This window comes from Dendrobates tinctorius, unplaced genomic scaffold (genome assembly GCF_039654945.1).
Source record: "Dendrobates tinctorius isolate UK_male_01 unplaced genomic scaffold, ASM3965494v1 ptg000116l, whole genome shotgun sequence".
Classification (NCBI taxonomy): domain Eukaryota; kingdom Metazoa; phylum Chordata; class Amphibia; order Anura; family Dendrobatidae; genus Dendrobates; species Dendrobates tinctorius.
In genome coordinates, this window is record NW_027361784.1 from 32,877,959 (window position 1) to 32,891,533 (window position 13,575).

The 13,575-nt window shown below is 52.3% G+C and overlaps 1 protein-coding gene across 3 annotated transcripts in view; it reads right to left on the bottom strand.

Moving 5' to 3' along the window:
• Positions 1 to 13,575, bottom strand: part of ASAP1 (ArfGAP with SH3 domain, ankyrin repeat and PH domain 1) — a 224,541-nt gene that overhangs the window by 141,279 nt on the left and 69,687 nt on the right. Inside the window, exon 1 of one of the 3 annotated variants that reach the window (XM_073590338.1) lies at positions 3,113 to 3,449. The exons of the other annotated variants lie outside the window; for them this stretch is intronic. Coding sequence (XP_073446439.1) covers positions 3,113 to 3,114 — 2 coding nt within the window. The 5' untranslated portion in view covers positions 3,115 to 3,449. Of the gene's footprint in view, positions 1 to 3,112; positions 3,450 to 13,575 lie in introns of those variants that run through there. 3 annotated transcript variants of the gene reach the window in all.

A 13,575-nucleotide genomic window follows, 5' to 3' on the forward strand; every position in this document is an offset into this window, starting at 1 on the left:
AACGCTTCATCCACACAAGGGGTGCTCCCTTGTTCTTGGGATCAGTATGGTTTTTAGTAACCGGACACTTGTCAGCTATCCTGTGGTCTATGGGACAACCCATTAAAGTCATCATTCATTCATTCATGGTCAGCTTTCCCTGCCCCCTGAATTATAAATCTGTCTGAAATTTAAAAACTGGAAAATTAGCCAATAAAGGAGACTAGGAACTCTCCCCCCCTTGTGGCAGCCATATTGGTTGTCACCCAGCTTTCCTGGGCAGCAGGGTCCAATTCCTGCAAACTGGACAGAAGAGGACTTGCATTTCCTGCCGGGGCCCGCCGCCGGGACGACACAGATTCCCTGGATGGAGGAATAACGGGATATTATTTTCTTATTGCCCGGAGCTCGTCGTGTAAGTGGTGGACGCCGCACATTCCTGAGTGACACATCTGCCGATGACACGCTCGCTCCGCTGACATTTTCTGCCACATCACATCCACAGCAGGATGCTACAGTCCGTACCCACACAGCGCACGTGCCCTGCAAAATATGCGGCACATCCATGCCAGAGGAATGCCTCACTGACTGTCAATCCCATAAAATATTTAAAAAGCCCCTGTCATTCACTGTAAAGCACTGGTGACGCACGGCGTACAGGGAAATGACACCGGCACAGCAGTGTGCGCTACATCTGCACAGGGACGGCGCTTGCTACAATGTCTCCTGTCTCCAGTGTCACTGTCAGGACAGACTGATACATTGTAGCAACGCTCAGAACCAAGGACAGATCTGAGCCCATGCAAGTGTAGCAAACCCTCAGCTGTTACAGGGTGTGCAGCCCCAGAACAAAGGTGTCTCAATTCACTGACGAGAGAGAGAACTGAAATAGAAGGGGGAGAAGAGGGGGACAAGATGGCACCAGGAGGACTGAAGACCACGCAAGAATGAAAAGAGACGGCACATACCCAAAGCAGCACACGTGTGGTAGCGGGGGACACAGAGTGGCCGACAGTCATTGGTGCCCAAACAGAAGCCCCTGCAGACAGTCCGAACCCCCACACCCAGCAGAAGGGAAATATATGCCCCCGAGTACACACAGACCAGGAGGAAGATCATACATGTACACAGACACGTCAGCAGGGTCATACATATACATGTCAGCGGGGTCATACATACATACACATATGTCAGATGGAGGCATGTAGGCAGGACCATACAAATAAACAATTATGTCAACAAGACCATACACACAATGTCCCCGAGTATACACACACCAGGAGGAAGATCATACACGCGCACAGACACGTCAGCGTGGTCATACACGCGCACAGACACGTCAGCGTGGTCATACACGCGCACAGACACGTCAGCGTGGTCATACACGCGCACAGACACGTCAGCGTGGTCATACACGCGCACAGACACGTCAGCGTGGTCATACACGCGCACAGACACGTCAGCGTGGTCATACACGCGCACAGACACGTCAGCGTGGTCATACACGCGCACAGACACGTCAGCGTGGTCATACACGCGCACAGACACGTCAGCGTGGTCATACACGCGCACAGACACGTCAGCGAGGTCATACACGCACACAGACACGTCAGCGAGGTCATACACGCACACAGACACGTCAGCGAGGTCATACACGCACACAGACACGTCAGCGAGGTCATACACGCACACAGACACGTCAGCGAGGTCATACACGTACACAGACACGTCAGCGTGGTCATACACGTACACAGACACGTCAGCGAGGTCATACACGTACACAGACACGTCAGCGTGGTCATACACGTACACAGACACGTCAGCGTGGTCATACACGTACACAGACACGTCAGCGTGGTCATACACGTACACAGACACGTCAGCGTGGTCATACACGTACACAGACACGTCAGCGTGGTCATACACGTACACAGACACGTCAGCGAGGTCATACACGTACACAGACACGTCAGCGTGGTCATACACGTACACAGACACGTCAGCGTGGTCATACACGTACACACGTCAGCATGGTCATACACGTACACAGACACGTCAGCGTGGTCATACACGTACACAGACACGTCAGCGTGGTCATACACGTACACAGACACGTCAGCGTGGTCATACACGTACACACACGTCAGCGTGGTCATACACGTACACAGACACGTCAGCGAGGTCATACACGTACACAGACACGTCAGCGTGGTCATACACGTACACAGACACGTCAGCGAGGTCATACACGTACACAGACACGTCAGCGTGGTCATACACGTACACAGACACGTCAGCGTGGTCATACACGTACACAGACACGTCAGCGTGGTCATACACGTACACAGACACGTCAGCTTGGTCATACACGTACACAGACACGTCAGCGTGGTCATACACGTACACAGACACGTCAGCGTGGTCATACACGTACACAGACACGTCAGCGAGGTCATACACGTACACAGACACGTCAGCGTGGTCATACACGTACACAGACACGTCAGCGAGGTCATACACGTACACAGACACGTCAGCGAGGTCATACACGTACACAGACACGTCAGCGAGGTCATACACGTACACAGACGTCAGCGTGGTCATACACGTACACAGACACGTCAGCGAGGTCATACACGTACACAGACACGTCAGCGTGGTCATACACGTACACAGACACGTCAGCCGGAGCCACATCAGGGGACTGAGTGTCAGATGTGAGTGTGAATACTGCAGAATAGTGAGTGCGTTATATACAGAGATCAGGAAGACGAGATACTTATCAATAACCTTCCAGGACAGGAGAAAAGGGCGACACATCCAGCAGCGCCCAGGTCTGAAGGCTGAGCACACGGAATAAGCTCATACAAGCACAACACACACCGTAATCACTACACACTCACCCCAGAACACACAGCACGGTGCACACATAGCGCAGACATGTAAACGTGCAGCGCATACACACAATACAGACTTACACAGCACATACAGTGTATATACCCATAATATACATATTTATATACAAACACACACGTACTGTACATACACTATATATACACCCTGTACATATGAAGAGCAGACATACACACCGCACACATACACCATACACACAGCACACAGCCGGTGGACGTACATGTCAGCCGCCGCGGTGCTCGGTGGGTGCAGCCTCCTGTCTGGTGTCTCCGGTGTCACATCTATGTCCCCCGGGGATGCGCTCTTCTCATTCTCCCGCAGCCTCGCTCATCCCTCCAGGGAGCAGGACCATGCCCCGCCGTGCTGCCGCGCTCGGTGACCCGGTGTACGGCGGCTCGGTCCCGTCTCTAGCCGTCAGCCGCCTGCAGGGAGCGCTCAGAGGGACACACGAGAAGAAGTGCACAGGCGGTGAGGACGAGCAGCAACAACGGGAGCGCGCACCGAGAGAACGCACTGCGCCTGCGCGACCACCCGCCCAGCAACAGCGGCAAAAGGAGGAGAAGGCGGGGCGGACCGAGCGGCGGAGTCATTCACACTCCGGTCACATCCACACACCACAGCCAGCGGATCAGCAGAGCAGCAGCAGGCGGAAACCGGCGCAGCCAGCAGTATCACATGTACAGAGAGCACCCCCATCATCCTCACATGTACAGAGAGCACCCCCATCATCCTCACATGTACAGAGAGCACCCCCATCATCCTCACATGTACAGAGAGCACCCCCATCATCCTCACATGTACAGAGAGCACCCCCATCATCCTCACATGTACAGAGAGCACCCCCATCATCCTCACATGTACAGAGAGCACCCCCATCATCCTCACATGTACAGAGAGTACCCCCATCATCCTCACATGTACAGAGAGTACCCCCATCATCCTCACATGTACAGAGAGTACCCCCATCATCCTCACATGTACAGAGAGTACCCCCATCATCCTCACATGTACAGAGAGCACCCCCATCATCCTCACATGTACAGAGAGCACCCCCATCATCCTCACATGTACAGAGAGCACCCCCATCATCCTCACATGTACAGAGAGCACCCCCATCATCCTCACATGTACAGAGAGCACCCCCATCATCCTCACATGTACAGAGAGCACCCCCATCATCCTCACATGTACAGAGAGTACCCCCATCATCCTCACATGTACAGAGAGCACCCCCATCATCCTCACATGTACAGAGAGCACCCCCATCATCCTCACATGTACTGAGAACACCCCATCATCCTCACATGTACTGAGAGCACCCCCATCATCCTCACATGTACAGAGAGCACCCCCATCATCCTCACATGTACAGAGAGCACCCCCAACATCCTCACATGTACAGAGAGCACCCCCATCATCCTCACATGTACAGAGAACACCCCCATCATCCTCACATGTACAGAGAGCACCCCCATCATCCTCACATGTACACAGAGCACCCCCATCATCCTCACATGTACAGAGAGCACCCCCATCATCCTCACATGTACACAGAGCACCCCCATCATCCTCACATGTACAGAGAGCACCCCCATCATCCTCACATGTACAGAGAACACCCCCATCATCCTCACATGTACAGAGAGCACCCCCATCATCCTCACATGTACACAGAGCACCCCCATCATCCTCACATGTACAGAGAGCACCCCCATCATCCTCACATGTACAGAGAACACCCCCATCATCCTCACATGTACAGAGAGTACCCCCATCATCCTCACATGTACAGAGAGTACCCCCATCATCCTCACATGTACAGAGAGCACCCCCATCATCCTCACATGTACAGAGAGCACCCCCATCATCCTCACATGTACTGAGAACACCCCATCATCCTCACATGTACTGAGAGCACCCCCATCATCCTCACATGTACAGAGAGCACCCCCATCATCCTCACATGTACAGAGAGCACCCCCATCATCCTCACATGTACAGAGAGCACCCCCATCATCCTCACATGTACAGAGAACACCCCCATCATCCTCACATGTACAGAGAGCACCCCCATCATCCTCACATGTACACAGAGCACCCCCATCATCCTCACATGTACAGAGAGCACCCCCATCATCCTCACATGTACTGAGAACACCCCATCATCCTCACATGTACTGAGAGCACCCCCATCATCCTCACATGTACAGAGAGCACCCCCATCATCCTCACATGTACAGAGAGCACCCCCATCATCCTCACATGTACAGAGAGCACCCCCATCATCCTCACATGTACAGAGAACACCCCCATCATCCTCACATGTACAGAGAGCACCCCCATCATCCTCACATGTACACAGAGCACCCCCATCATCCTCACATGTACAAAGCACCCCCATCATCCTCACATGTACAGAGAGCACCCCCATCATCCTCACATGTACAGAGAGCACCCCCATCATCCTCACATGTACACAGAGCACCCCCATCATCCTCACATGTACACAGAGCACCCCCATCATCCTCACATGTACAGCGAGCACCCCCATCATCCTCACATGTACAGAGAGCACCCCCATCATCCTCACATGTACAGCGAGCACCCCCATCATCCTCACATGTACAGCGAGCACCCCCATCATCCTCACATGTACAGCGAGCACCCCCATCATCCTCACATGTACAGCGAGCACCCCCATCATCCTCACATGTACACAGAGCACCCCCATCATCCTCACATGTACACAGAGCACCCCCATCATCTTCACATGTACACAGAGCACCCCCATCATCCTCACATGTACAGAGAGCACCCCCATCATCCTCACATGTACAGAGAGCAACCCCATCATCCTCACATGTACAGAGAGCACCCCCATCATCCTCACATGTACAGAGAGCACCCCATCATCCTCACATGTACACAGAGCACCCCCATCATCCTCACATGTACACAGAGCACCCCCATCATCCTCACATGTACAGAGAGCACCCCCATCATCCTCACATGTACAGAGAACACCCCCATCATCCTCACATGTACAGAGAGCACCCCCATCATCCTCACATGTACAGAGCACCCCCATCATCCTCACATGTACAGAGAGCACCCCCATCATCCTCACATATACAGAGAACACCCCCATCATCCTCACATGTACAGAGAGCACCCCCATCATCCTCACATGTACAGAGAGCACCCCCATCATCCTCACATGTACAGAGAACACCCCCATCATCCTCACATGTACACAGAGCACCCCCATCATCCTCACATGTACAGAGAGCACCCCCATCATCCTCACATGTACAGAGAACACCCCCATCATCCTCACATGTACACAGAGCACCCCCATCATCCTCACATGTACAGAGAGCACCCCCATCATCCTCACATGTACAGAGAGCCCCCCATCATCCTCACATGTACAGAGAACACCCCCATCATCCTCACATGTACAGAGAGCACCCCCATCATCCTCACATGTACAGAGCACCCCCATCATCCTCACATGTACAGAGAGCACCCCCATCATCCTCACATGTACAGAGAGCACCCCCATCATCCTCACATGTACAGAGAACACCCCCATCATCCTCACATGTACAGAGAGCACCCCCATCATCCTCACATGTACAGAGAGCACACCCATCATCCTCACATGTACAGAGAGCACCCCCATCATCCTCACATGTACAGAGAACACCCCCATCATCCTCACATGTACAGAGAGCACCCCCATCATCCTCACATGTACAGAGCACCCCCATCATCCTCACATGTACAGAGAGCACCCCCATCATCCTCACATGTACAGAGAACACCCCCATCATCCTCACATGTACAGAGAGCACCCCCATCATCCTCACATGTACAGAGAGCACCCCCATCATCCTCACATGTACAGAGAACACCCCCATCATCCTCACATGTACACAGAGAACCCCCATCATCCTCTCATGTATACAGAGCACCCCCATCATCCTCACATGTACACAGAGCACCCCCATCATCCTCACATGTACAGAGAGCACCCCCATCATCCTTACATGTACAGAGAGCACCCCCATCATCCTCACATGTACAGAGAGCACCCCCATCATCCTCACATGTACACAGAGCACCCCATCATCCTCACATGTACACAGAGCACCCCCATCCTCACATGTACAGCGAGCACCTCCATCATCCTCACATGTACAGAGAGCACCCCCATCATCCTCACATGTACAGAGAGCACCCCCATCATCCTCACATGTTCAGCGAGCACCCCCATCATCCTCACATGTACAGAGCACCCCCATCATCCTCACATGTACAGCGAGCACCCCCATCATCCTCACATGTACAGAGAGCACCCCCATCATCCTCACATGTACAGAGAGCACCCCCATCATCCTCACATGTACTGAGAGCACCCCCATCATCCTCACATGTACACAGAGCACCCCCATCATCCTCACATGTACAGCGAGCACCCCCATCATCCTCACATGTACACAGAGCACCCCCATCATCCTCACATGTACAGAGAGCACCCCCATCATCCTCACATGTACAGCGAGCACCCCCATCATTCTCACATGTACAGAGCACCCCCATCATCACATGTACAGCGAGCACCCCCATCATCCTCACATGTACAGAGAGCACCCCCATCATCCTCACATGTACAGAGAGCACCCCATCATCCTCACATGTGCAGAGAGCACCCCCATCATCCTCACATGTTCTGAGAGCACCCCCATCATCCTCACATGTACACAGAGCACCCCCATCATCCTCACATGTACACCGAGCACCCCCATCATCCTCACATGTACACAGAGCACCCCCATCATCCTCACATGTACAGCGAGCACCCCCATCATCCTCACATGTACAGAGAGCACCCCATCATCCTCACATGTACAGAGAACACCCCCATCATCCTCACATGTACACAGAGCACCCCCATTATCCTCACATGTACACAGAGCACCCCCATCATCCTCACATGTACAGCGAGCACCCCCATCATCCTCACATGTACAGAGAGCACCCCCATCATCCTCACATGTACAGAGAACACCCCCATCATCCTCACATGTACAGAGAGCACCCCATCAAGAGCACCCCATCATCCTCACATGTACAGAGAGCACCCCATCATCCTCACATGTACAGCGACCACCCCCATCATCCTCACATGTACAGAGAGCACCCCCATCATCCTCACATGTACAGAGAGCACCCCCATCATCCTCACATGTACAGAGAGCACCCCCATCATCCTCACATGTACACAGAGCACCCCCATCATCCTCACATGTACACAGAGCACCCCCATCATCCTCACATGTACAGAGAGCACCCCCATCATCCTCACATGTACACAGAGCACCCCCATCATCCTCACATGTACACAGAGCACCCCCATCATCCTCACATGTACACAGAGCATCCCCATCATCCTCACATGTACAGAGACCACCCCCATCATCCTCACATGTACAGAGCACCCCCATCATCCTCACATGTACAGAGAGCACCCCCATCATCCTCACATGTACAGAGAGCACCCCCATCATCCTCACATGTACACAGAGCACCCCCATCATCCTCACATGTACAGAGAGCACCCCCATCATCCTCACATGTACAGAGAGCACCCCCATCATCCTCACATGTACAGAGAGCACCCCCATCATCCTCACATGTACAGAGAACACCCATCATCCTCACATGTACAGCGAGCACCCCCATCATCCTCACATGTACAGAGCACCCCCATCATCCTCACATGTACACAGAGCACCCCCATCATCCTCACATGTACACAGAGCACCCCCATCATCCTCACATGTACAGAGAGCACCCCCATCATCCTCACATGTACACAGAGCACCCCCATCATCCTCACATGTACAGAGAGCACCCCCATCATCCTCACATGTACAGAGAGCACCCCCATCATCCTCACATGTACAGAGAGCACCCCCATCATCCTCACATGTACAGAGAACACCCATCATCCTCACATGTACAGAGAGCACCCCCATCATCCTCACATGTACAGAGAGCACCCCCATCATCCTCACATGTACAGAGAACACCCATCATCCTCACATGTACAGAGAGCACCCCCATCATCCTCACATGTACAGAGAACACCCCATCATCCTCACATGTACAGAGAGCACCCCCATCATCCTCACATGTACAGCGAGCACCCCCATCATCCTCACATGTACAGAGAGCACCTCCATCATCCTCACATGTACAGAGAGCACCCCCATCATCCTCACATGTACAGAGAACACCCCATCATCCTCACATGTACAGAGAGCACCCCCATCATCCTCACATGTACAGAGAGCACCCCCATCATCCTCACATGTACATTGAACACCCCATCATCCTCACATGTACAGAGAGCACCCCCATCATCCTCACATGTACAGAGAGCACCCCCATCATCCTCACATGTACAGAGAACACCCATCATCCTCACAAGTACACATAGCACCCCCATCATCCTCACATGTACAGAGAACACCCCATCATCCTCACATGTTCAGAGAGCACCCCCATCATCCTCACATGTACAGAGAGCACCCCCATCATCCTCACATGTACAGAGAGCACCCCCATCATCCTCACATGTACAGAGAACACCCATCATCCTCACATGTACAGAGAGCACCCCCATCATCCTCACATGTACAGAGAGCACCCCCATCATCCTCACATGTACAGAGAACACCCATCATCCTCACATGTACAGAGAACACCCCATCATCCTCACATGTACAGAGAGCACCCCATCATCCTCACATGTACAGAGAGCACCCCCATCATCCTCACATGTACAGAGAACACCCATCATCCTCACATGTACAGAGAACACCCATCATCCTCACATGTACAGAGAACACCCATCATCCTCACATGTACAGAGAGCACCCACATCATCCTCACATGTATAGAGAGCACCTCCATCATCCTCACATGTACAGAGAACACCCCCATCATCCTCACATGTACAGAGCACCCCCATCATCCTCACCAGTACACAGAGTACCCCCATCATCCTCACAAGTACACAGAGCACCCCCATCATCCTCACATGTACAGAGAACACCCCCATCATCCTCACATGTACAGAGAGCACCCCCATCATCCTCAAATGTACAGAGCACCCCATCATCCTCACAAGTACACAGAGCACCCCCATCATCCTCACATGTACAGAGAACACCCCCATCATCCTCACATGTACATAGAGCACCCCCATCATCCTCACATGTATAGAGCACCCCCATCATCCTCACAAGTACACAGAGCACCCCCATCATCCTCATGTACAGAGTACCCCCATCATCCTCACATGTACAGAGAGCACCTCCATCATCCTCACATGTACACAGAGCACCCCCATCATCCTCACATGTACAGAGAACACCCATCATCCTCACATGTACAGAGAGCACCCCCATCATCCTCACATGTACAGAGAGCACCCCCATCATCCTCACATGTACAGAGAACACCCATCATCCTCACATGTACAGAGAACACCCCATCATCCTCACATGTACAGAGAGCACCCCCATCATCCTCACATGTACAGAGAACACCCCATCATCCTCACATGTACAGAGAGCACCCCCATCATCCTCACATGTACAGCGAGCACCCCCATCATCCTCACATGTACAGAGAGCACCTCCATCATCCTCACATGTACAGAGAGCACCCCCATCATCCTCACATGTACAGAGAACACCCCATCATCCTCACATGTACAGAGAGCACCCCCATCATCCTCACATGTACAGAGAGCACCCCCATCATCCTCACATGTACATTGAACACCCCATCATCCTCACATGTACAGAGAGCACCCCCATCATCCTCACATGTACAGAGAGCACCCCCATCATCCTCACATGTACAGAGAACACCCATCATCCTCACAAGTACACATAGCACCCCCATCATCCTCACATGTACAGAGAACACCCCATCATCCTCACATGTTCAGAGAGCACCCCCATCATCCTCACATGTACAGAGAGCACCCCCATCATCCTCACATGTACAGAGAGCACCCCCATCATCCTCACATGTACAGAGAACACCCATCATCCTCACATGTACAGAGAGCACCCCCATCATCCTCACATGTACAGAGAGCACCCCCATCATCCTCACATGTACAGAGAACACCCATCATCCTCACATGTACAGAGAACACCCCATCATCCTCACATGTACAGAGAGCACCCCATCATCCTCACATGTACAGAGAGCACCTCCATCATCCTCACATGTACAGAGAGCACCCCCATCATCCTCACATGTACAGAGAGCACCCCCATCCTCACATGTACAGAGAACACCCCCATCATCCTCACATGTACAGAGCACCCCCATCATCCTCACATGTACACAGAGCACCCCCATCATCCTCACATGTACAGAGAGCACCTCCATCATCCTCACATGTACACATAGCACCCCCATCATCCTCACATGTACAGAGAGCACCGCCATCATCCTCACATGTACACATAGCACCCCCATCATCCTCACATGTACACATAGCACCCCCATCATCCTCACATGTACAGAGAGCACCCCCATCATCCTCACATGTACAGAGAGCACCCCCATCATCCTCACATGTACAAAGAGCACCCCCATCATCCTCACGTCTACAGAGAGCACCCCCATCATCCTCAGATGTATAGAGAGCACCCCCATCATCCTCACATGTACACATAGCACCCCCATCATCCTCACATGTATAGAGAGCACCCCCATGATCCTCACATGTACAGAGAGCACCCCCATCATCCTCACATGTACAGAGAGCACCCCCATCATCCTCACATGTACACATAGCACCCCCATCATCCTCACATGTACAGAGAACACCCCCATCATCCTCACATGTACAAAGAGCACCCCCACCATCCTCACATGTGCAAAGAGCACCCCCATCATCCTCACCTCTATACCTGTATCCTCCTCACCTCCATACATGTAACCTACATACATGTAACCTCCTCATCTCCATACATGTAACCTCCTCACCTCCATACATGTAACCTCCTCTTCTCCATACATGTAACCTCCTCACCTCCATACCTGTAACCTCCTCATCTCTATACCTGTAACCTCCTCACCTCCATACCTGTAACCTATATACCTGTATCCTCCTCATCTCCATACATGTAACCTCCTCATTTCTACCTGACTTCTTCATTTTCTTTCATCTGACACCCCCACTATCATCATGGGTGACTTCAACATCCCCACTGATACCCTTCAGTCAGCAGCCTCCAAACTCCTGTCCCTTACTTCATCCTTTGGACTTACTCAGTGGTCCTCCTCAACCACCCACACAGATGGACACACATTAGACCTGGTCTTCACCCGTCTCTGCTCTCTTTCTAACTTCACCAACTCCCCTCTCCCTCTATCTGACCATCATCTACTCACTTTCTCATCCCTGTCCTCCTCACCTGGCACCCATGTCCAGTAACACGCACACCCCCGCAGAAACCTTGCACACCTAGACACCCACGCGCTCTCTGACTCTATTCTACCACTGGCAACAATATCCTCACTCCATGACCCAGACGGTGCCACTGCTTTCTACAATGCCACTCTCGCATCAGCTATTGACACGGTTGCCCCTCTCGTTCATGGCAGAATGCGACATATCAACAGAAAACCCTGGCACAATAACACCAAAGCTCCGGCTAGTGCCCAGGATTACAGAGCGGTGCTGGAAGAAAACAAATTCGCAAGATGATTTCACCACATTCAAACAGGCAACACTCGATTTCAAATCTGCCCTCACCTCTGCTAAACAGGCCTACTTCACAACCCTCGTATCTTCCCTATCTTACAAACCAAAACAGTTATTCAAAACTTTTAACTCCCTCCTCCGCCCACCACTGCCTCCTCCAACGTCCCTCATCTCTGCCGAGGACTTTGCCACACACTTCAAAAACAAGATTGTCCAAACAAGGCAAGTCTTCATCACTCAACCACCACAACACCTTTGTGTACCAGACCAATGCCCAAACCCCATAACCTCACTCTCCAACATCACTGAAGGGGAGCTTAATCGCCTCTTCTCCAAATCGCACCTCACAACCTGTGCACCTGACCCCATCCCATCCCACCTCCTCCCCAACCTCACCACCACACTTATCCCATCCTTAACCCACCTCTTCAACCTATCACTAACGTCCGGTACCTTCCCTTCTGCTTTCAAGCATGCCACAATCACGCCTATCCTTAAAAAGCCAACCCTCGACCCAACCGCTATGTCCAGCTATCGCCCAATATCATTGCTTCCATTCGCTTCCAAACTCCTGGAACAGCACGCCTACACTGAACTTTCTTCCCACCTATCATCTAACTTGCTCTTTGACAACCTACAATCTGGTCTCCGCCCCCATCACTCCACTGAGACAGCCCTGACCAAAATTACTAACGACCTACTTACAGCCAAATCAAATGGACAATACTCTATACTCCTGCTTCTAGACCTGTCCTCTGCATTTGACACAGTTGACCACTGCCTCCTACTACAGATCCTCTCCTCCTTCGGCATCAAAGGCCTTGCCCTATCCTGGATCTCCTCATACCTCTCCAACCGCACATTCAGCGTCTCCCACT